Consider the following 26,635-nt stretch of genomic DNA (forward strand, 5'->3'; position numbering starts at 1 on the left):
ACGGTAACTGATTTATTTAGGAATAATTTCATGAGTTTATAATTTTTATCTTCTCCGTGTAACAAACTTATATACAAACAAGGGAAGGAGGGACTTTAATCTGTTGATTGTTGTTTCACATCTTAAAAATCTTACCCAGGTTTAACAGAAATCCACCCTGTCTAAATCCCAAGGGAGTAAACAATTTATAGAATTTCATCCCCTTGAAGGTCAGACAGGAAAATCAATGTGAGGATTTTGCATCCCGATAAAATTCCATGGCACTTACTCCAATATAAAATTAAGTTTTTTGCACCAAGAGTAAAAGAAATTATTTCATATGATTTTTTTGTGTTAATTAGACACAAATATACATGATTAAACATCAGTTATTGTTTAAATGATGGGTATCGTTTATGCTGTGTTAGCAGTAGAGCATCTTTAAAAAGAATGTTCATAAGATTTATGAAATATAGAATAATGAATGGATCTTTTTGTACACCCCTTTATTTTCACACATAAAATATTATGTGTTCAATAATTTTCTTTGTCAACTATTCCATTGTTATTGTTATTGTGTACGCTTTGATTATGTTTCATTATCTTCTGTATATAAAATATATTTTTGACTAATGATAAATCTTGAATATATACTAGCACAGACATGGTTAAGTCAAACAGATTCCTATAGGGTATACCGTATTCGACCCAATAAGCGCCCATGTCCCTATAAGCGCCCCTCCCCCTTTTTGAGGCCTCAATTTCAATTGCCCAGACATAAATAAGGACCAAAACTACATAAAACGATATAAATTTACAATAATTTTGACTTATAGCACCTTTTCATTTCATCAATTTTTTAAGCGCCCTGGGCGCTTTTTTGGTCGAATACGGTATGTTAAGTTATTTCTAGATCATATAAACTTCTGTACTGAGTTATGTGTTGACCAGCTGAAGAAAAGCGGAGAGGTTCTGGACTATATCAGGAGTGAAGATTGACCACTTTGCCTGTCTCAGACTCTCTATAATGAAGACATATGGTGACTTGTAATCCAATAATGATGTAACATAATACTGGACTTCCAGCTCCGTCCTGTCTTTACGTCTGTATGCAATTTGTACAATTTCCTATACATCCGTTAGCACAGTTTTAATTTCAAACTAGGTTATATTATGAATTCATCTTGCATTGATAAGGCTATATTTCAATTCAATTACAACTACATTACTTTATTTCACTGATTTCCTTCATTTGAAAGATTTTCTGATTTAGAAATATACTTATGAGTAACCCAAAATACATATGTGTGTGTATACAAAGAAAAACATGAAGAGGTTTTGAATTTTGAACACATGCAGATTGACTTTTGACATTTTGAAATATTGCTGTAACTGCATTTTAAGATTGATGGGTTGTCAGCTGGGCGTAAATTTTCTGTGTATTTGTTTTCTAACAAAATATTTAACATTATATGCCAGGTCTACAAGATTCTGTGACTTTAACCGTAGATCATATAAAGCTAAATCCCTATAATTCACCACATACAATTATCCAATCGAAGGCACCTATATGTATGTACTTGACTGTTGTCAAACAATTTTTACATTAAGCATTTTCAATTTTCTGTTAATGAATGAAATCTGTAACATGAACAGATATGGTCATATCATAATGCTTTGTGGATCTAGGTGACCATGCACGATGCAATAGGAACTATCTTTCCCCTACGATTTAGTTACACAAATTTGGCTATTATAATGTTATTCACGATTCAAGTAAATTCGTTTAAGTTTATATATGCGAATGAAGTTTTAATTCACTTATATTGATAGGAATTTCCATTCAACTTTAAATCTGAGTATGTTAACCTTTGTTAACTTGTTTTGAAACAGAAATCATCAAATTTAATAGTCGTCAGGAAAGAAAATTACTTTACAGTATTTGTTTCCTTGTGTGATGGAACTTGTTCAATATTTCTTTACTGTACCACATCCAACAGAACATCAAATGTGTTCATGACTTGACCAAATGAAAAGCTGCAGACAAATCTGTTTAGGGAATAATAATGCTGCAGTATTAATTACATAATTGTGTAGAGTCTATATTTTGCTCTACAATCCTCAATGGGTTCTCTGATCCATATAAGAAAGGTTATGCATCATTGGTGACCTTGGATGAAACCTCCAACACCACATATGTATAGTACAATCTGTAACATTCTTATCTATGATATCGTATTTTATTCAATAAGCGTCCAGGCTGCTTTAAAAATTGACAAAAAATGAGGGGGCACTTAATAGGACCAAATTAAAACTGACCTTTAAACACTTTGCAAAAGAAATCAAATACAGAGCCCGTTGTAATAAAACTATATATCTTGAAATCCAGCCTGAGGCGTTATATTAGTTATGAAAAATATGGCATACAGATTTTCTGTTTTCAATGTGCATTTAATACAAGGTAAGTGAAATGGAGGCTTTAAAAAGGAGAAGGGGCACTTATAGGGGTGGGAGGTATATATTGGGTAAAATATAGTAACAAACAATTTTGTGCCACCTGAAAAACCATGCAGGTTTTGGCTACTAAAAGTACATGTGACATGTACATGTACTTACCGGGTGTATCAAACTCTGGCATGACACGAATCCCACGCATACGAGCGTACTCGATGATCTCATCCAGATCTTCATGGGTATACACAAATGTAGGATGGTAAGCTCCCTGGAAAATTGAAAAGGATTACTGGTCATTTTACAATATCTTCCTACAAATCAATATGAAAATTGTGTGAAATTACAGCTGCAGATTTGTCCACAATGACTCAGGATTTATCAAACTGACACCTATGGAGCAGGGCATGCTTTAGGATAAATGTGGTATAACCAAACCTATAGAAATAGAAGGAAGGGTCCTTATAGCCAAGTGGTCTCTATATGTATATAGGTCAAATTTAGAGGAAATTGACCCAATGGCATCAAAAGGAAGTGGTCTAATTAATCAAGCATGACATATTTATAGAGATATGTCCACTAAGGCAGGTTTCATTCACAGTACTAAGAACCAATACAGGGTAAATGACAGTGGATTGTTAAAGGACAAATTCTGCATGAAATGATTCATAAATGACAGGGGTTTATTTGAAGATAAATGTGGTTCTCAAAACCAAAATACAATTAAAGGCTTATTTAAGGATAATTGTTGTATAAAATGATGTACTTAAGTGGCAGGGGTTTAATTACTTATAGGGTTAAATGTTGCATTTTAAATGATGTGCTATTGGCAGTTAGAAGTTTATTTATGACAAATGTTGTATAAAATGATGTACTTGAGTGGCAGGAGTTTATTTAGGATAAATGTTGTATAAAATGATGTATTTGAGTGGCAGGGGTGTATTTAGGATAAATGTTGTATAAAATGATGTACTATTGGCAGCTAGGGGTTTATTTAGGATAAATGCTGTATAAAATGATGTAATGTATTGGCAGCTAGGGGTTTATTTAGGATAAATGCTGTATAAAATGATGTACTATTGGCAGCTAGGGGTTTATTTAGGATAAATGCTGTATAAAATGATGTAATATATTGGCAGCTAGGGGTTTATTTAGGATAAATGCTGTATAAAATGATGTAATATATTGGCAGCTAGGGGTTTATTTAAGGATAGATACTGTTAGTTATTCTGTATAACAGTATTAAATTCATCCCAAGGATATACAATATACACTGGTACACTAGTACTGGTTCCAATTACTAGCTGCAGTTCATGTAAGGTTTTAACACATATGAGTAAATAGATATTGATTAAGCCTTTAGAAGCAAAGCCTCAAGGTCAAAAAACGTAGCCAAGGTCATTTCTGAGTCCAGATTGATCACCATGGCGCGATTTGGACCTGATCAAACATCAGCATAGCATTAATTCTGGTGGAATATAATCCTGAGTTGCCTGCCCATTGCCGTCCTTCAGCGCTCATATTACACAATCAAGATGGATTCAACAGCAGCCGATAATTGTCGCTGTTTTGTATACATATATGCAGGCTAGTACAATAATTGAATGGGATTTATCACTTTCACGTACAGAAACACCAACTACACAACCATGGCTTACCAGCAACGTTCCACAAAATATTGACAGCCCGCAGACTAACATTGCACTAGGTAGAGGGATTAGTTCAGTAGTTGGACAGTGTTTGATTATTTACATATTATGCCCTTATCCTCAAATAAAAATCTATAGTATCTTGTAGCTATACATTGTCGGTTGTAAATAACACTAAATGAGTTAACTTTCACAGATAATTCAATTCCTAAAAATGTTACTTTACCCTGGTTCAATATCTCAATGAATTATGAATTTTATGTGTATCAAAAACATAACATATTGAATTATAGTGATATTTATCATTTTTATATGCAATTTCATAGAAGATTCTAGAATCAATAAATATCTCTTTTTAGTACTTGCAGTACATTTATTGATAACCCCCAGTAAATATTAACCAAAATCTAACTTGTTTGCCAGACCATTGCCAGACATCCTGTGTTTTTTTATATCCCTTGTAAAATCATTAATTAAAGTTTATATTTATCATGTAATTTGCTACATACAAGTAGCAAGGCAATACTTTTAAAGTGAAAGGGGAGCGGTGGGGACTGGGGTAAAAGTGGGATGTTCTTGGTATTGTTATTCTACTGTAAAACTGGACTTACATAAATTATACTATGTATTACAACAAATTCTACAATAATCAGTGCTTCTCAGGGAAACTATCTGTAAAATTAACATTTGTGTGAGTATTTATTATTGTATTAAAATTTAAGCCATTTGTATTGGTGATACATAGTATTGTGATAAAAATACTTCATAAGATGAAATAAAAAAATTTCAGGCAGATCACATTATAATATTACAAAATATTCCAATAGTAGAGGTTCATGGTATTTAGATTTTGTTTGTTTTTTGAAAAATTGAAGAATTTAGAGACAAGTGGTTGCAATGAATTGTAAATGACAAGACTATTTCACAATTGCACAGAAATGTCAGCTTTTTAAGACATGGGAAAAGGAAAGGCAACAATTATCACCAGATACATCGCACAAAACCTGTTTACAATTCAGCAACAGTTTTTACGTGCACATGTCTGCATGTTTGCTAGGACAACACAAGGAAATTGTATACCTGTCAGAATTTTCAGCGTTGAGTCACCAGGATTAATTATCTCTTTTTTAAACTTATTAAAAAACAATATTGTATTGTCAAGACATTAATTTCTCTCATTAGTTCTAAGCAAAAACAGGTTTCTCTATATTAAAGACATACACATTTTAAATATATCACGCATTTCAATTAGGACTAAGAAAAAAAGGCACATACATTTTAAATATATCACACATTCATTAGTACTAATAACTCTAAAATTCATAAACATGTAAATATCTCACATATAGTGTGTTAATTATTTCACATACAACTAGACATTTCTTGATATAATTCACAATCTGAGAAACAATTAAAATATTTTGGAACTGTATCGCATGTAACATATACTGAAACAAGTAAAAATTATATAAATTATTCCGTATTCTTTACATACCTTGTCACTAAGATGGGGGTAGACTTTGCCCTGATTTTACATACCTTGTCACTAAGATGGGGGTAGACTTTTCTCTGATTTTACATACCTTGTCACTAAGATGGGGGTAGACTTTGCCCTGATTTTACATACCTTGACACTAAGATCGTGGTAGACTTTGCCCTGATTTTACATACCTTGTCACTAAGATGGGGGTAGACTTTGCCCTGATTTTACATACCTTGCCACTAAGATGGGGGTAGACTTTGCCCTGATTTTACATACCTTGTCACTAAGATGAGGGTAGACTTTGCTCTGATTTTACATACCTTGACACTAAGATGGGGGTAGACTTTGTCCTGATTTTACATACCTTGTCACTAAGATGGGGGTAGACTTTGCTCTGATTTTACATACCTTGTCACTAAGATGGGGGTAGACTTTGCTCTGATTTTACATACCTTGTCACTAAGATGGGGGTAGACTTTGCTCTGATTTTACATACCTTGTCACTAAGATGGGGGTAGACTTTGCCCTGATTTTACATACCTTGCCACTAAGATGGGGGTAGACTTTGCCCTGATTTTACATACCTTGACACTAAGATGGGGGTAGACTTTGCCCTGATTTTACATACCTTGCCACTAAGCTGGGGGTAGACTTTGCCCTGATTTTACATACCTTGCCACTAAGATGGGGGTAGACTTTGCCCTGATTTTACATACCTTGACACTAAGATGGGGGTAGACTTTGCCCTGATTTTACATACCTTGCCACTAAGATGGGGGTAGACTTTGCCCCGATTTTACATACCTTGACACTAAGATGGGGGTAGACTTTGCCCTGATTTTACATACCTTGCCACTAAGATGGGGGTAGACTTTGCCCTGATTTTACATACCTTGACACTAAGATGGGGGTAGACTTTGCCCTGATTTTACATACCTTGCCACTAAGATGGGGGTAGACTTTGCCCTGATTTTACATACCTTGTCACTAAGATGGGGGTAGACTTTGCCCTGATTTTACATACCTTGCCACTAAGATGGGGGTAGACTTTGCCCTGATTTTACATACCTTGACACTAAGATGGGGGTAGACTTTGCCCTGATTTTACATACCTTGCCACTAAGATGGGGGTAGACTTTGCCCTGATTTTACATACCTTGACACTAAGATGGGGGTAGACTTTGCCCTGATTTTACATACCTTGCCACTAAGATGGGGGTAGACTTTGCCCTGATTTTACATACCTTGTCACTAAGATCAGGGTAGACTTTGTCCTGATTTTACATACCTTGCCACTAAGATGGTGGTAGACTTTGTCCTGATTTTACATACCTTGTCACTAAGATGGGGGTAGACTTTGCCCTGATTTTACATACCTTGACACTAAGATCGTGGTAGACTTTGCTCTGATTTTACATACCTTGACACTAGGATCGTGGTAGACTTTGCCCTGATTTTACATACCTTGTCACTAAGATCAGGGTAGACTTTGCCCTGATTTTACATACCTTGACACTAAGATCGTGGTAGACTTTGCCCTGATTTTACATACCTTGTCACTAAGATCAGGGTAGACTTTGTCCTGATTTTACATACCTTGCCACTAAGATCGTGGTAGACTTTGCCCTGATTTTACATACCTTGTCACTAAGATCAGGGTAGACTTTGCCCTGATTTTACATACCTTGACACTAAGATCGTGGTAGTTTTTCTCTGATTTTACATACCGGTAACTTGCCACTAAGATGGTGGTAGACTTTGTCCTGATTTTACATACCTTGTCACTAAGATGGGGGTAGACTTTGCCCTGATTTTACATACCTTGACACTAAGATCGTGGTAGACTTTGCTCTGATTTTACATACCTTGACACTAAGATCGTGGTAGACATTGCTCTGATTTTACATACCTTGTCACTAAGATCAGGGTAGACTTTGCCCTGATTTTACATACCTTGACACTAAGATCGTGGTAGACATTGCTCTGATTTTACATACCTTGTCACTAAGATCAGGGTAGACTTTGCCCTGATTTTACATACCTTAACACTAAGATCGTGGTAGACTTTGCTCTGTTTTTACATACTGATACCTTGCCACTAAGATGGGGGTAGACTTTGTCCTGATTTTACATACCTTGTCACTAAGATGGAGGTAGACTTTGCTCTGATTTTACATACCTTGTCACTAAGATGGGGGTAGACTTTGCCCTGATTTTACATACCTTGTCACTAAGATCAGGGTAGACTTTGCCCTGATTTAACATACCTTGACACTAAGATCGGGGTAGACTTTGCTCTGATTTTACATACCTTGTCACTAAGATTGAGGTAGACTTTGCCCTGATTTTACATACCGGTACCTTGCCACTAAGATGGGGGTAGACTTTGCTCTGATTTTATATACCTTGCCACTAAGATCATGGTAGACTTTGACCTAATTTTACAAACCTTGTCACTAAGATGGGGGTAGACTTTGCCCTGATTTTACGTACCTTGTCACTAAGATCAGGGGTAGACTTTGCCCTGATTTTACATACCTTGACACTAAGATCGTGGTAGACTTTGCTCTGATTTTACATACCTTGACACTAAGATCGTGGTAGACTTTGCTCTGATTTTACATACCTTGTCACTAAGATGGGGGTAGACTTTGCCCTGATTTTACATACCTTGAAACTAAGATCGTGGTAGACTTTGCTCTGATTTTACATACCGGTAACTTGCCACTAAGATGGGGGTAGACTTTGTCCTGATTTTACATACCTTGACACTAAGATCGTGGTAGACTTTGCTCTGATTTTACATACCTTGTCACTAAGATGGGAGCAGGCTTTGCCCTAATTTTACATACCCTTTCACTTAAACCGGGGAAGACTTTGCTCTGTTTTTACATACCTTGCCACTAAGATGGGGGTAGACTTTGCCCTGATTTTACATACCTTGTCACTAAGATTGAGGTAGACTTTGCCCTGACTTTACATACTGGTACCTTGGCACTAAGATGGGGGAAGACTTTGACCTGATTTCACATACCTTGTCACTAAGATCGTGGTAGACTTTGCCCTGATTTTACATACCTTGTCACTAAGATCAGGGTAGACTTTGCCCTGATTTTACATACCTTGTCACTAAGATCGTGGTAGACTTTGTCCTGATTTTACATACCTTGTCACTAAGATGGGGGTAGACTTTGCCCTGATTTTACATACCTTGTCACTAAGATCAGGGTAGACTTTGACCTGATTTTACATACCTTGTCACTAAGATCAGGGTTGACTTTGCCCTGATTTTACATACCTTGTCACTAAGACGGGGGTAGACTTTGCCCTGATTTTACATACCTTGTCACTAAGACGGGGGTAGATTTTGCCCTAATTTTACATACCTTGTCAATAAGATCGTGGTAGACTTTGACCTGATTTCACATACCTTGTCACTAAGATCGTGGTAGACTTTGCCCTGATTTTACATACCTTGTCACTAAGATCGGGGTAGACTTTGACCTGATTTCACATACCTTGTCACTAAGATCGTGGTAGACTTTGCCCTGATTTTACATACCTTGTCAATAAGATCAGGGTAGACTTTGCCTTGATTTTACATACCTTGTCACTAAGATCGGGGTAGACTTTGCCCTGATTTTACATACCTTGTCGCTAAGATCGGGGTAGACTTTGACCTGATTTTACATACCTTGTCACTAAGATCAGGGTAGACTTTACTCTGGTATGGGAACGACTGGTCGTCAACAATATGCCAATGTAACACATTCATCTTGTTTTGTGACATTGCTTCCTGAAAAACATAAACATCAACCAATATATAGTATCTATAGAATTTTATGGTGAAAATAAATATAGAAATCAGGTCTTAATGCTGACAATTAAACTTAATAAAACAAGTAACTAAGGGTGATAAGACAAATCTAAAGGACAGCAATCCTTTCAGTTGGTTACTATTTAAGTGGGATCGTTGAAGACTTGAATGGTTTATCAATTAAAAACATCTTGAAATGGTATTCAGAGAAATATTGAAATGTGTAACGCTCAGTGTAGCAGGTGTCCCAGTGTGTGATACTATATATATGTGGAGCTGATGTCTTTGTTGACAGACAAACCGTGTTTTAGTTAATACAGTATATAGTTAGCTGAAATTAACACGCAGTAACATAAAAAGAAAGCTCAGTAGAATTTTAGGAATTCATTAAATGAGAGACATTCAGCAAAATAAGCGGTATTTCAGAAATTAACAGTGACATATTCAGAAAACTGAAGAGGTCCTCTTTCAAGATTTCACAGAGACATTCAGAAAGCTTAACTCAGGATGTCAGGAATTAATAGAGACATTCAGAAAGCTTAACTTATGATTTCAGGAATTCACAGTGACATTCAGAAAGCTCAACTGAGGCTTTCAGAAATTCAGTGACATTCAGAAAGCTTAACTTATGATTTCAGGAATTCACAGTGACATTCAGAAAGCTTAACTTATGATTTCAGGAATTAACAGTGACATTCAGAAAGCTTAACTTATGATTTCAGGAATTAACAGTGACATTCAGAAAGCACAACTGAGGCTTTCAGAAATTCAGTGACATTCAGAAAGCTTAACTTATGATTTCAGGAATTCACAGTGACATTCAGAAAGCTCAACTGAGGCTTTCAGAAATTCACAGTGACATTCAGAAAGCTTAACTTATAATTTCAGAAATTCACAGTGACATTCAGAAAGCTCAACTGAGGATTTCAGGAATTAACAGTGATATTCAGAAAGCTCAGTAGTATTTGAGAAATTATATAACAGTGCAACATTCAGAAAATTCGGCAATATTTAATTAGTGATCAGGTGATACCACTTACATTGTGAAAGCTACGGTATTAAGTTTTAACATCTACTGTTCACTAGATGAGAGAGAGGCAATCACCCTAATCATAACCTGGCAGTATAAAGTGACAAGTGACTGATGAATTTCAGTCATACACACATGATATATACACGGCATTAAGGACAATATGCAGCATAACTTTATCAAAGTATGATTGGTATACTGTGCAGTTATTATGCACTGGTGACCACAGCGTGAATTCTGCTGTAAGTCTTCTCCTAGTATGATATCTAGTAAAAATACATATATGCTGTAAATTGCCATTGCTGGACTATATGTCATTTAAATACTTTTTGTTGATGTGTGATTTCAGATCACATATACTACATGAACAATTTTTATAACACCTTCATTCTTTTTTTCTTTCATTTATAGGAATTTTTCTTAATTCAATTACAGTACAAATTAGTATTTTTATTACATTTCCTTCATTTCAGTTTAGCAATATATATACATCTGTTCATCTATCGACAACATATTAACTATTTACAATCACTGAATAAATATGGAAAAGAATTTACAGTTATTTCAACTCTATCCTAAATAAATTCCATTAAAATTTTAGCTTAAAGGCTAATGAATTTTTTATTATTTTATTTTTTTAATATAGATCGGTACATCATATGCCATAAACTTTAACCTTCAGAACTTCTACCCAGACATTGAACATATAAGTATCAGACAAAAGAAGTACACCCTGGTAAATATATGTTCCATATTGGAATTAGTCAATTATAATCTGCACGGAGTATCAATTTAATTGGCTGCTTGAAATTAATTGTGTGACAGTAATTAGTCTAAGACAAACATAATTAGTATAATATAAGTTCAATAATTGGAGAAGAGGATAGTACAAACATATATATAGGGTTTATTGTGAATACTGACCAATATCAATCGAAACATTCAAATAAATTCATTAAATAGAACACATTATTGATTTTGTAAAACATTTTTTACACTGTATTAGGCCTTCAAATGGGCGTTAAGGAGGGGAAATTTAGTATTTCTGTTAGGATTTATAGTATAACAATTCCTCCACCAAACAGCCTGGGAATGACCACCTTAGTCTGACTTAAAAGGTCTAATTCCCATAGGATAGCTTTCCAGTCTATGGATCGGAATACAATTTGACAACTTTAAGGTCCAGCTGTGATAAAAGGCCTATTAAAAGCCAGGCAATAGGACCAGGGTATTCCTGTCAATCTTTTGTTAGCTTATTTATAGTAAAGGCACAACATGTTCTATGTATCTATTGAGCTTGAGACTTTCTCAATCTAAATGCTGAACATATGATACACAAGTATACAGCGTGACTTGATACATATAGGGCGTATGAATGTTCCACCTGTATGAAAAGACTGAATATCATATTAACATTAAAAAAATACACATAAAGCAATCTTAGTCAACAATTTGTTCATCAACAACAAACTTGATGTAAGAACGATTAAAGACATTTTCCTGATCAATTTGAAAAAATTGTAGATTACCTATGTTAATATTAGCTGTAACAAAAAATGTAAATTAAGGTCTTTGTGACTACTCTGCATCCTAGTTATAATATTTTACCCTTTTGACCTTGAATAATTGATTAAGTCATCCATTTGAATGCAGTTTAACCCAGCATACTACAGGCAAAATATCAAAACTATTTTTCCATTGGAAATCAACTTTGAAATAACATGAATTATTGGAATCTTTATGTGTACTGAAAATAAACTAAGAGTTACAAAATTCTTTATGCTATTTTTTTAGTGTTTTAGATTCTGCTGGATTTGTGTCAATCTCATAAAATTACCAACTTCAAAATTGATGTTGTAAGAGTTTATAATCCTTTCTTAATGTTTTTTAAACAAAGTATTGTACTGTACAGATTACACATAGATCATTGTAAGGAGAAAGTACAATAGAATGAGGCAGCCATTAGTTCTCCAAAGAATGGATTTCCAATCAGCACCTAGCCTGGAATTACAATGCACGGGGAGGCGTTTTGCTACAGAAATATATATAAAAACAATTCCATTACAACACTAAGATGCACTTTCCTTAGTTACTGGTATGTATCTGTGTATATAATGGTCTTGTTTTAAAAGTATGGAAGCGCTGCGGCATCTTCTAGTTCTTGCAGTAAAATTTATACTGACAACAAAGTGTTTATTGTAGTGTCATATATATATATATTTAAGTATTGAACTACATTCAGTTGGCAATAATGGGAGGATCGGTGAATGACATCTGGACAACAGCAAATAATAAAGTGCACTAGTGGGTCATTTCAACAGTCATCTTCCTTGACCAAATGCACACCAATGGTAATGTCACAATGATAAAGACGTCCTAATAAGCAGATGGCAGATCATTCATTGAACACTGCCAACTGTACTTGGTAAGGTTATATAGTGGAGTTACAGTAAAAACGTAAATATATACATTACACTTTGAAAATCAAAATGGATCACCCCATTTTATGACAGTGGCATAACGCCAGCCTGTGATGATGTTAAAATTGTTATATATTAGGAAGAGCACTGTACATAAGGCTATCTAATGTCCAGTATAAGATGATGCCTCTATCAGCCTTCAGGCACCACTACCACAGACCAACTGTTAAGGCTTAAGGAGAGGGATATCACTGCCATTTACACACACTTAGAGTATTCATAATCAGTGATGTGTATTCACTGTAGTAATAATGATACCACGTACATGGTGGGTCACTGTTAATATACACTGTATCAAGCTAACCGACGATCTTGTCCTTTTATAATTATTATGAACAACAGCTATCAACAAGAAGCATTCAAAGAAACAATTGGTCACCATATTTCTAGCCTCGTCTTTCACATTTCATTTCCATTGATTTTTCTGAACACTTCTTGTCAAAAAATTCTTTTCAAAGTGACCATGCATAATTGCTTAAAACTCAAATGGTTCCAGTATTAGGCTGTTTAGCCTCTCAGTTGTCTAATAATCAAAGTGTCTAGCTGACACTTTGATTGGGAGATAGCTAGCTAGTTAGAGAGTTTCCCAGAAAGCTGAAATAAACACCAGTCTGGGCTGTTGTGGGTGCAATTCTCAACAATCAATCTGTCCACCAACTAAAATGCACTAGCTCTTTATTTTATATTAATAAGATGTATTTCTGCAATGACAATTGATACTTTTCAATTCCTCTACTTCCTATCCACCCATACATGACAATGTGAAGATCTCTCCCTATAAAATCTCTAATGAATTTCCTCCTCGTCCATGCTGAAGTTCCCTCCCTTTTGTAGTCATGACTGATATTATTTCCTTCTTTGACTGATTTTAGGCAGACATGTTAACCTTTGGTGAGCAAAAAGAGGTAGATTTTTGACTCCAAAGCGGTAGCATTACACGCGGCATTTTTCGCGACGCGTCAGAGATGTATAAATATCAATAATATGCAAAATAATTACAAAAACATATTTTGTTCACAAATTATGATTTAACTTTAATTATTACCATAGGCCTTGCATGGTGGCTCATTTTGTATTATTTAAATGTTAATTAAGGCTTACATTACATTTAGAAGACGACAAATGCCAATAAATACATTGTATACTTTTATTTCAATGCTATTTATCACCTTTTTTAATTATACATTTTGTCTATTTGTTTTGGTTTTTTTTCACTTTTTTTTTGTAATACATACTGGACTCATTTTCTTTTGATTTATGCAAGAAAAAATACAAATATTTGTTTCTCAAATTTACACCAATATTCTAGAGAAATTATCACTCTGAAAAAAATAATAACTTTTTTTTTAGTGATATCCTGAAAAAATATACCAAAATCCGGATCCTTTATTAGAACCACCCCATTCCAAAATGGCGGCCATTACGATTGCAAAGTTTATGATTTTCAGCAGACACTGTATGCCTATTTTACATTAAAAACGTGAGTAAATCATTTCAATTATAAGTAGTGTTTGTTTTTGAAATGATGCTTACTAGTTTTAAGCACAAAATTTATTGAAAGGCCAGATGATTGTTTCCTTACGGTAGGCCTACGTAACACACATCGTTACACTCAAGACACAAGTGACACCACCAAGCCAAGGTGGAACTAGCCCCAGGCTGCTAATTAGCACCAGTGGGTGTTGGTCAGGGAGTGTTCACACCTCCTTTGTTTACTTAATTATGAAGCAAGTCAGCCTACTCAGTCTGGTATGCATTTTGAAGCCACCATGGCAGCCCCAACCGACTATGAAAAATTCAGAAATCGGAAGAAAAAAAAATGAAGACGATGTTTTGCAGAAATCGGAATATTTGGATATTAAAGCGGTAGGCGGAATATCAGTCTCAAAAGCGGTAGACTTCCGCCAGAATCGGTAGGGTTAACATGTCTGTTTTAGGACATTAATTTCTTATCTCTATATTCTATTCCCCCTTAACCCATTCCATTCCCTGTTTTCCCAATCTCCATTTTATACCCTCAGTTACACTTTGGCATTGAGACCTGTAAAATTTTACAAAACAAAAGGTTTCCTCAGCATAGATTCTGAAAAAAGGCCATAAATTGTCTGAATTTTCAATAACAGTAACCAGAAAATCAATTGACCCCAAGTGCTTGCATAATTACATAGGCTATAGTATAAGCTATCTAGGACTGGTATAAAAACAGACCCATGGGGCCACTATCCAATATCAGTAACTGCACGATACAAGTAGTTTATAGTTCTATATCAGTCTTCAATCAAACCCAAAACAAATCCATCTTATTCCCTGGCAACAGATTATGTCATAAAATCAATCTACCAAAATGGAATTCATTTCTCAACGTTTTTTCTGTTCTATAGGGTAATAAGAAAACGCAAACTTCACTCCACTACCTTTACATGTAATGTACTTAGAAACATGCAAGGGGTCCCAAGGTCCACAGTTGTCATACCATATAGAACAAAAAAAATCATTCCAGAAATATTTCTTATCTGTATGATAAATTTTCTTATATATAAATTTTTAAAATGTTATTAACATACTACAAAAGACTTAGTGTATATTTTCTTATTTCACTTCAAATTTTCATCCGAAGACTTTCTCATTTGTTATTTTCATCAGTTTTCTTGTGATCAAAGGATCTTAAATGTTATCAGTCCTATTGATTCCACATTAAATAGTTTCCAATAGCCATTTTTGCTATAAAGAAGCGATTAATTTGGGTATAGAAATCTAGAAAGAAAAGCTAAGCTGTTGTACTAAAGCAGATGTTGCACAAGTATGATTTAAGCCATTAAAACTGAATACACACATTAGGCTCTGAAAGCCTCTTATTACTATATGCTATTGAATTTATATAAAACCTTAACAAGATAAATCAAGTTATACAATTTATCATTTTTTTGTATACAACATCTTGCCTATTCTTATGGATAAAATGTCCCTACAGAGAATACATTAAGCCTTGATCACTATATTTTTAAAAGCAGGGATAATGGTAAATTCAGTACAGTAATGCAGTTGAACTGCAAAATCTCATTCACCCTGCATTCACCCCTGAAACTTCAATATGGATTGTTCAAGTCATTGAACTGGAACAGTCCAGATGGGTCATCAGTGGGTGAATGAGTTAAAACTATGACATCATGTTTTTAACTGAAGTTTGTTGTTCACATTTAAACTCACTCAGTGAAAAAAATAAAGCTAAAATGTGTCCTTTGATAAACTTAACATTTGACCTTAAGGTATAGCAGAGATAATTGGGTCCAACTGTTTCTTGTTTTCTGTAAAAGTTATAAGAACGAAATTGTGTAAAGCTGAGAGTAAGATTAAAGGTACCTTCAATGACGGTGTCGATTAAACCATGTTGTATCAGTATAAATGTAGAGATAGATATCCCAGGCAAAACTTTCCCACCACATGTAAGATCCATCAAATTGTACCACTACAGAAATACGGGTAACCCTTTTTATACAGTGTGCGCCATAAATTGGTGGGAGTTACTGAGACTTCAATCATTCTCATAGACTGGAGATTGCTATTTAGACACTGTCAAATACATAATGACAAAATATTTCAAGTTCCTCATGAATTTGTCAAACCTGTCTAAAATAGGCCTTTTGTCTAGACAGATGAAGACTTCCAAAATGTCCTTATAGCCAGGTGGTCTTTATACACAGGTTAATTTGTGTTGAAAATGGACATTAAAGTAATGGAACTGTAAGAGAGTGGTCTTATTATAACCAGGTGGTCATTACACAAAAGTGGTTGCTAAGACAGGTTTTTCTGTACTTCACATATCCACATCTAATACAAAATCCTTCCTGCTGGTAAAATGCATCTCGAAGAGAGATTAAATCTGTTCTTTATGAATCCCTATGGTACAGAGTGTTACATATTGGCAAAGTTTATGGAAAACAACATACAAAGCCATTTAATTTTAGCTGGCTTATCAGTATCTACCAATTCTAAAGATGATGTTTGTTCTCAATTTGGCCTCTTAATCTCTTTTGTTTTCTTCTCGTATTCAAATAAACAATGATGAAAATAAGGTACATGTAATGCATGTAAATGATTAGTAAGAGTCTCATATTGCAAGTCTTTCTCCTTTAAAATTATTTCACAAAGAGTAAAGTAAACGTTTTGATTTGTTTATTTGTTTGAAATTACCATTAATGCTGATGAGGCAGACACAGTAGTGTGTTTAAGAAATGTTACACTGACTAAGACTTTGATCGTTACACATAACCAAAGCTCTTGTCTGCTGTATCTAAGGGATATAGTTTTAATTACTTTAGCTAATTGAACTTACGGAAGAGTATTGATGCGTTGAATGGAATTGTTCCAATGTAACGACACATTGATATTTCGTCTTGGTTAATGTGTACTGTATAAGTAATATCACCAATACGCTATAGCAGGCCGAGGATTAAAACTTTCTGGATTATACTTTCAATAATTTCCTCCTGAAGTCATTAAAATCTGCATCTTTCTCAGAATATTAGGAGATCAATCAGACTTATATTGTTGTAGTTCCTATGAACTGACGCAGAATTAACACTTTCTTTGCATATTGGATTTAAATTTCAGAGAACAGTAAGGGTAATTTTTGGTAGTCTTCTCGTAATAGCTAATGGCTCAACCTCACTGTACAACAAATACAACTCTATTTCTGGTTTGATTAGTTTAACATTCAATAAACAGCCAGGGTCATTTAAGGATAAACCCGGTTTAGATGGTGGAGAAAAGCCAGAGTGCCTGGAGAAAAACCACAAACCAGCAGTGATTTTGTGATCCAGAGGTGAAGGGCTTTGTGGTAATATGTATAGGGACATCTTAACCACTCGGCCACTATGGCCCCTTAATCTTTCCTAATAACATAACATTAGCACAAAAAACAACTAGCTGTTTCACAGAAACTGATACAGATTAATAGATGATGGAAACATATTGTAGAACCTTGAATATTCTATATAAATTTTCTTAGTCACACCTCAGCTTTAGACTTATACATACTAAGCTAAATGGCATAAAAGTAGCATGGCCATTAGATGATTTGCTGGGGTTTGATGGTGACGAAAGATAGGAGAGTTCCACGAAAAAAAAAACACCAACCAAGATAAGATCAGCATTGGCAACTAGAGTCATAGGGTTCAAAAGCCATGTATGGTTGTAATAAAACTCCTAGCTCAACTGGACAACACAATTATTGTGAAGAAGAGGATTTTTATAGAACATGTACTTACCAGAACATCAAAGATGGTTTCTTTAAAAAGATAATGTCGGGATGAGTCCAGAAGTATACCACGATGTGAGAAACGAGGGTAATCGTTGATCACCGTATCTCTGATGTACAGCTACAAACCAGAAAGAAATCATGAGTGAAATATCTGAAATATCTATTTATACTGTATATACCGCTAAAACTGAATTTTCTCTCTTTTTCGCTAGTCCAAATCGCTTAAATTTTGACCACTGAAAATGACTAGCTATATGGTACATGTAATTTGTATTTGTTTAAATGTAGCATACAGTAGAAACAGTGAGTTTGGCTTTAAGGGCCAAACTCTGAATACTATGAGCCTTACTTCTTCATTTGTGCCCTTGAATACCAGCTGACTGAAGGTTTCCAGTCCACGCAAAGCGCCCCAGACTTCGTTGGCCCATAAAAACGCTCCAGTCCGTTTGATAAAGAGGTCGTCTGAGGACAGAAAGAAAATCCTATATCATCAGAGTATACTCAATGATGCTTCGTTTTCTTATTCTATAAATGAAATTTTGCTACTGGTAATTCTTCAATTCCAAACCTTACCTATTAAGACATATTTGCACGACTTTGAATTTCATAATGTGAGCTATATGCTTTACGTTAGACATGGAAGACGTCATCTTTTTATAAGAAATATGTCTTGCTTCCGCGAAAAGTTTATTAATTCAGTCATGTGACATGTATACATACTGCAGTATGATTTTAAGTATTTATACAAAGATATCAATAGACATAAACAAATCTTATGTACTGAGTTTCACAATGCAGGTCCTGGAACTACAAGTGTCTTCACAGAGAAAAGAAGCTACCAGAAATCTACTTAGAGAACATATTTTTAGAAAACTTGATGGAAAGAAAGAAAGAAATGAAAAGGAAAGAAAGAAATGAGAAAGAAAAAGACTTACATGATTCATCCATCTTGTCATGAGGGAGTCTAGTACAGGGTTGTCGAATCTTAATATTGAGTTCGTCAATGTAACCTGCCTGCGTGTGGACCTCATCTCCGTATTTCTCGTACACATCCTCCAGACTTGAACCCTGGGCATGTTGTAGATTATCATACATATCCTGAACACTGTCGTACAAAATATAATCCTTGTATCGCTCTATAGCCTTTTCAATGATGTCACAGGTTTCTTTGGAGATACGAAAATGAAACTTTTCTCGGTCCAGCCGGAACAATTTCGTTTGTGATGTGATATAATATTGAGGCAGCGGCCACGGTTCCCCTGATGTAGCGTGCGGTGCACGTCGTACCTTTTGTTCCGGCATGACATACTGTTCATAGTTGATAAGGAAGTCGCTCCAGTCCCACATGATACGCTGGCTGTCCTGTTTCTTTGGTTTGTTGTTGGGTTGTTGACGTTGCTGCTGCTGAATTGGAGGGTTGTTGTTGACAGGCTGCCAGTTCCTGTTATTGTCCTGGAAGTTATTTTCCTGATTATGGATCACATGTCCAGCCCCCTGAACCTCCCCATTGTTATTGCTGTCATGTATGACATTATCCTTTTTCTGAACAACCTCAACGTGACTGTCTTGAACCTCGTCATGAGCAACTGCTTGATTATCATTCAGACTTTCAACAGGTTTATGATCCTGTATGCTCTGTTCGGGTGGGTCCGCCTGGTTGAAGTTGTTGTTCGGAGCTGGATTGTTTAGCATATTTGCTCCACCTACCACATCTACCGGCTTCTCTCTTTCCTGATTGCTCTTTCTCGGGATGTTAGCTGGAAGCACTGGGACGCTGTCCTGTTGGCGAGGCACTTCTTTAGCCCCTAGACTTTCTATCACCTTTACTCTGGAGTTCATAACTTTATTATTATTTTCTGCTCTTTTTAAAGCATCATTATCATCGTCTTTGAAAGCACTTGGTATATTTGATTTAATTTTGTTGTCATTGATATTATTATTAACTCCACCTTCAAAATTGTTAACACTCCCTACATTATCATTAGCCCGGTCCCCAATTTTAGCTCCACCCACAATGTTATTCACTCCGCCCACTATATTATTGGCTCCACCTGTATTACTGTTGACTCCCACTACTACTGGAACTGCTTTATTCTCATTATTCTGAGGCAGTACGTTGGCTCTCTGCACGAATTCCTGAGAATTTCCAAGTCCCACTGGAGCTTGATTTTTATTGATTTGAAGCTTACTGTCTTGTAGTAGTTTACTTCTCTTCTTCTTTCGTTTCACTCGTTGCTTTAGAAGCTGTTTATCACTGCCTTCATCAGTGCCTACCTTAGCCTTCCGCTTTTTCAGTAGGGAGTTATAATACTCAATATTTTTCTTATCCCCTTCTCCTCCAACAGTCTTGATTTCATTGCCTTGTTGATCAGGCAGTCTCACTGTGGGCAGAAAGTTAAAACACAATAGCAATTATTTCATAACATACCTTATTTCCTGCAGTAAAATATATTTCACATTAACTAGTGAATGTAAGACATGTATAAAATTATCTAAATATTAAAAAATCACTTTTTAATATCATGCATACAGTATCTATAAGTGATTATGAAAATTTGAAAACTCTAACTATCGCCCATGATGACGACGCTGACTACAACCGATGAATGGTTAAACTATTAAATAATTTGATGTTAATTCCTTAAAATAAAATAAATCCCAAAATAAGCAAGGACTCCATTTTATAACCATTGTAGACCAACTTTCTTTTGCAATTTTTATAATCAATACAAGTTCACGACAGATTATCTTACTGTAGTAATATTGGAAAAATACCAATTCATTTTTTAAATCAGTGAAAATTAATCTCCACAAACCTAAATTGAAACCAAAATCATAAAATTTAGTACTGCGGTGAAAGGAAGATGGTGTACAGTATAAAACTCAGGTAGCATGTAAAAAGTAATAAATATAGAGACAATGACCTTGACCCAGTGATGTGCTGTATTGTCTGTAGGTAGCGTACCTTTATCTTATTTATTTTATTTATAAGAATAAACATGAAGATAATCAATCTACAAATGTAAACATGCTCAAGTGTTGATAATCTGCTGCATATCAAACATATAGATAGTGGTACATATAGCTTTATGAACCTTAATATATAATAGCTGGTGTATTTTAACATATTATTTATGTAGAAAAGCTGACACAATGAACGTAATGTTATCAATGTAAATCACAGAGATTATTTCTGGATAGTGACATATCAGTAATCTTACAAATAACTTTCTTTTTGTATAATGATTATAATTGTGGTTTTTTTTGTAAGTATGATTTTTGTAATTAATCATTGATATTATTACAAAAGTAAAGCAAAAACTATTAATCAAATTGAAAAGTTTCATTTAAAAATTTTGTTTATTTAATTATTTCTGATATAAACTGCCACATAATTTTTCACATTAAAATGTCAGTGAAGTTAGGAATGGTACCAGCATTATCTCTTAGGTTTTTTTGTAGGTGTTAAGAAAGATATATACCATTAATCAGTCTAATTCAGGAGGTATGTGCCTCTGGACTGATATTTATACACAAGACTGGAGTGTTTTAAGGTCACCTGCAAGGTCACAGACTCTCTATATATAGGGCTATAAAACTGGTGCCCTGGAGGGGGGATGGTCAGGGGGTTATAGATGGCCCACAGGCCTAATCATCCATCCACATCATTATTGCTGCATTAACTCACATCCACAGGATATGTGAAGACAGCAAAACCTTCATGTCTTTTTGAATTGTTTGTCTCCTTAGATTGATATGCAATTAAACTATAAAGCACTTTTGAAAGAATTAGCAAAATTGTATAACTTTTTGTTTCCTCCCTCTACCCCACCCAAGAGGATTCAGCTGAAGGCTATTGAAAAAGAATTCTGTAATGATAGAGACATGCTAAGTATAAATATCAAAATGATGTTATATGTTCTGCTTTGATCAACAAAATTACAAGTAATAACCAACTTGTGAAACTATATAATAAATCGCAATTTGTATGACATTTCAGCTTCCTCTATTACATATTGTCCAATCCAATTGAGCACCATACAAAATCTTTTAAATTATTTGTCAACCAATTTCCATGGAGAAAGAATTTAAAAGCCACTCTAATAAACATCTATATGTGATAGTAAACTGGTACAAACAGCAGTGAAGCTCTGATAATGAAAAAGTATTTTACAATTTAAGAAAGTAATGGTGACTAGTTTTAGCAAGACAGATATATATTATCCCTAAAACTCTGATCTGGGATCCAATTACAATGGAAGCTAACCAGCGGGGCAGACACATATATTACTGAAACTTTTATTCAATTACACCGTTACATCCATCTGAACAGAACCTCAGGGTTACATTTTGGTACAGGCTTTTTATCAGCTAGCAGTACCTGACTACAACAAAATGTACCATGGAGGCCTTACCCTCCCCTAACCCCCTACCCTTCCTTATCAAGATCCATAGTACTGCTCTACTCTGGCAATTGTTACTCTCCTTTCCTAACATATATATTTTTTATATATATCAGATCTCAACAGCTAAAGAAACCTTGTGAGATCTCACCTCCCAATATCAGTTCAAGATTCCTTGACTGATATTTCAACAGACGTCTGAAAAACTGTCTACCCTATGAATTCCATGTGAATCCAAGGTTATCAATCTACTACTTGTGTGTACATGTCCCTTTAGCTGGTTTTAGGTCCAAAAGTTGTTATAAACGTGGCCTAGTTATCCCGCTATGTTGTGTATGTACCAGGTTTTTTCCCTGCATGCTTAGCTGTAGAACATTTCTACATGTGTCCTACTAGTACAGGAACCTGGATGGTGTCATACACACAAATCTAATCCATCTCGATACTTGATGGAAATCTCAACACAACTTATATCACAGCTATTAATTTATTTATTTATTCATTTTTTTTTTTTAAATTTGTATATCACTTGATTTTCACACAAAATATGTGCATAGATATAAATACCTAAATATCCCAAATTATCCAAAGAAAAAGTGCATGCTATTTTCTGAGTTCTGAGGCATAAATCCCCCCCCCCCCTTTTTTTTTATTTATGCGTGTTAAAGCACAGAATACCATACCTTAAGGACTTCTTAATCCAAATTAATCCCAGAGATCACAGGTTATTCAGAATACACCATCACCTTCTCATCGATAGTATTTTGATAGATTTTTCTTCAGTAGAAATCTTTTTAAACTCTGGCCTTGTGGGCAGTAGTAGATAAAGGTGATGGATTTTTCTTCAGTAGAAATCTTTTTAAACTCGGGCCTTGAGGTAAGTGTTGTACTACATGCGACAGTCTATAGAGAAGTGTGTAGCAGTGAGAACAGGCTATATCACTTACCCTGAAAGGCCTGTGGCTGTTGGTTGGCTTGCTGTGGATAGGCTGATACACAGAATATATATAACAGCAAAACAGCGCTGGTTATCACTACTAGTGTGCCCATAGCTCAACTCCTCAATACATCCCTGTAAAATATAAGGAAAGTGAAAGTAAAGTATACTTGATCACTGAATATAACTTCAAAAAATTTAAAGTGGAATGCACTACGTATACCTGTTACATATATAGGTAAAATGAAAGTAGACATTATTTACAGTACTCTTAAATTTTGTGTAATGTTTATTGTTATTCAATTATCAAAACTTAAATTTCTTTGCAGCACTTACGAGTCCTAGAAGGATTCAAGAGTGGTATATTAGCGATATAAAGAATTTACCTCTATTTAGACTACTGGGCCCCCCCTCCCCTCCTGTCCCTCGGTGGTAAGAGCCAAAACTTATCCAAACTGTGCCTCTTCCTCAGAGGATGTCTCTGGCCAAATTTGGTTACAAATTTGGTTTACAAGCTATCAAAGACATTGTAATGTCAATTTATCTATTCCACTTCTAATACATGTATACTCTATTTTCATATAATAATATTTTTTCAATTCCATCCACTTTAGAATCCAAAGCCATCCATGCTACACTACAAACAACCTTTTCCAACTAATACCCAGTGAATGTTACCAGTATGTGTACAGGGTATATAATATAAATGGTAATTCAGTTTTAGATATCCAACCCTATGTCTATATAAACATGTATACAGGTACGTATATCACCTCAATGAGAATGATATGTCTCTGTGACCTGCACTTGTATGACTGATTGGCAGACTCACAAGTCGGAATAATTTTTTGATACACGTACGTCATAATATAAATACAAACTAAGATATACCTGCAGCTATTAATTAGTCAGTCCTCTTCACTCACTTACAGCAAACACTTGTTAGAGATTTTGTTTGCTGATATATATAACTTGTAACTCCAATATCAAATCTTTAATAACTAATATATGTATTGATACATGAAAGCACACTGCACTGAACTTAGACACACAGAAAAGTCAAACTGCGAGTTTTTCAATATATGTTTTAATCAATGAAGGAAACTGCTACCCACATTTAATAAAAGTTGTACCATTATCAAAGTCACAATGCAGTAAAGCAAAATTTGAAGAAACTAAAGTGACGTTCAAATAAATTTAGTTATCAATATCAGTAGTTATTATTTTTAGTTTGATAACAAATTTGTTAGCAGTGCTTGCTGTACAGATCGAAGAATGACAATTTCGTCTACCTCATACAGTAAAATGATAGCTATATTATACAGTGGCTGTCAGTAACAGAATAACGCACATTTATGCTATAGGCTTCTGGGACAACCATTGCAATGATACCAGTATGCTAAAAAAGGTTGTAGCATATGACCAGGAAAGCTTCATAACATATTTCATCCAACCGTTACAACCTTAAGATATTGCCAGTGTATAGATCTGTATACCTCCCAGATACACATTGTTAGTAACTGTCACTCAATCAGACTTGGTATTATAATTTTGTTTGTTTATGGTATAGAAGATATCATTGTAATACATGTGGTATAACAGGGAAGGACATCGGGAAGTCTAAACCTTAATCTTGATAGGTAGGAAATAAACATTATCTATGTAACCCTGGAGCAATAGTGAAGAGTACAAGTGACATATAATGTTTGAATTTATTAACTCAGTTCAATGTTGTTGATAAATATATGTGTTATATATATGGAATACAAACAACTGAAAAGCCAAAAGTCACTACTAGCAATTGAATTACAGTTTTATCCATCAGATAATGCAATATTCACAAACATCATTAAATTTGTTTGCACTTTCTATATGTATCACAATTATACATGTAACTTTTATTTAACTTTTAAAGATCGCAATATATATCAATCATGACATCACTAGAGAGTGTACATGTACATGTGTGCATTGTCTCACGTAACACAAGATTCAGCTCTTGTTTACCACTGTAAATTGAATGATGTACTGTATTATTTAAGCCCCTCAATATCTCCAAGATTAAGTGTTCCCTTTATATATATATACAGCTATTGTATTCCAGTATCATTATTAAATCCCATTAAGGATGTGAATATTTTTGACTGATCAAGTTCCCCACTTCATACCACTTTGTAACCTATTATTACATCTACACAAAGTTTGGACTATGAACTTTGCAGCTAAATTATGATTTGGTTTTTGCTGGTTGATGTGCACATGTCTAACATGATTTTAACAGCTAAATATAAGGTCATTTATTTAGGACAGTAGCCTCCCCTGTATGCAATGTGGTGCATGTCTGAAGTATTTTTTGGGAGGCTGTGGTATTGTAGTGGTGTGTTTTAATGATTGTGGAAATTAACTAATGTGCTTTTTATAGTGCTATCTTCCTGTAACATGCTGTATATAACCTGTCCCCTAAACGCTTCATTCTGAACATCACACACTTTTATAGACTGCAGTGTGTCTCGACCAGGGGACATAACCCAAAGCCACTTATATCAACACTGGGACCAACATGGAAGTGCAGTTACAACTCCTGGTCTTTGGGACAAATTGTGCACTTATTTATGAAAATAAAAGCATTTAAAGTATAATTACATCTCCTTCATTATCAACATAAAGATGAAAATTAAGAATTTTGGGAGTTAGCTATATACAAGAATAAACAGTGAGGTGTATACACTAATTTAGTTTAGCTGCTAAAACATTTTTTTTTAAAACTCCTTTTGATCAGCTTGGTGATACATAAGGAAATATTTCAAATACATAGTTAGCTATATAGACTACCCTGAAAAATTTGTGGAAATAAGCTTGCTCTTTCTTATCTATTTTATCACAAATTTCAGACCTTAATTAAATTGCGCGTCTTTAATACTTTGTTATATTCCATGTAATTATTTTTGGTTTTTAAATTCAATCATGGTCTATGAAATGTTTTAAAAAGTTAGCTCATTTACATTGAAGCTTTATCACATGAGACTTCCAGCTGTTATATGGTAACTGTTGTGCTACATCACATACATTGTATTGTTATATAATTCATATTAATGTATCTTCTGTGAACCCTTTGTTAATGGAAACAAAGCAATAAATGCTGTACA

General features: G+C 34.6%; 1 protein-coding gene across 1 annotated transcript in view; it reads right to left on the reverse strand.

Annotated features, from left to right (window-relative positions):
* LOC138315351 (uncharacterized) overlaps positions 1–26,635 on the reverse strand; it is an 88,248-nt gene that overhangs the window by 19,116 nt on the left and 42,497 nt on the right. The window contains exons 3-8 of the mRNA XM_069256307.1: positions 23,500–23,624; positions 19,085–20,530; positions 18,499–18,611; positions 18,157–18,267; positions 9,257–9,358; positions 2,596–2,701 (exon numbers count right to left, since the gene is read on the reverse strand). Coding sequence (XP_069112408.1) covers positions 2,596–2,701; positions 9,257–9,358; positions 18,157–18,267; positions 18,499–18,611; positions 19,085–20,530; positions 23,500–23,602 — 1,981 coding nt within the window. The 5' untranslated portion in view covers positions 23,603–23,624. The remainder of the gene's footprint in view (positions 1–2,595; positions 2,702–9,256; positions 9,359–18,156; positions 18,268–18,498; positions 18,612–19,084; positions 20,531–23,499; positions 23,625–26,635) is intronic.

The sequence above is a fragment of the Argopecten irradians genome, chromosome 2 (genome assembly GCF_041381155.1).
Source record: "Argopecten irradians isolate NY chromosome 2, Ai_NY, whole genome shotgun sequence".
NCBI classification, from domain to species: domain Eukaryota; kingdom Metazoa; phylum Mollusca; class Bivalvia; order Pectinida; family Pectinidae; genus Argopecten; species Argopecten irradians.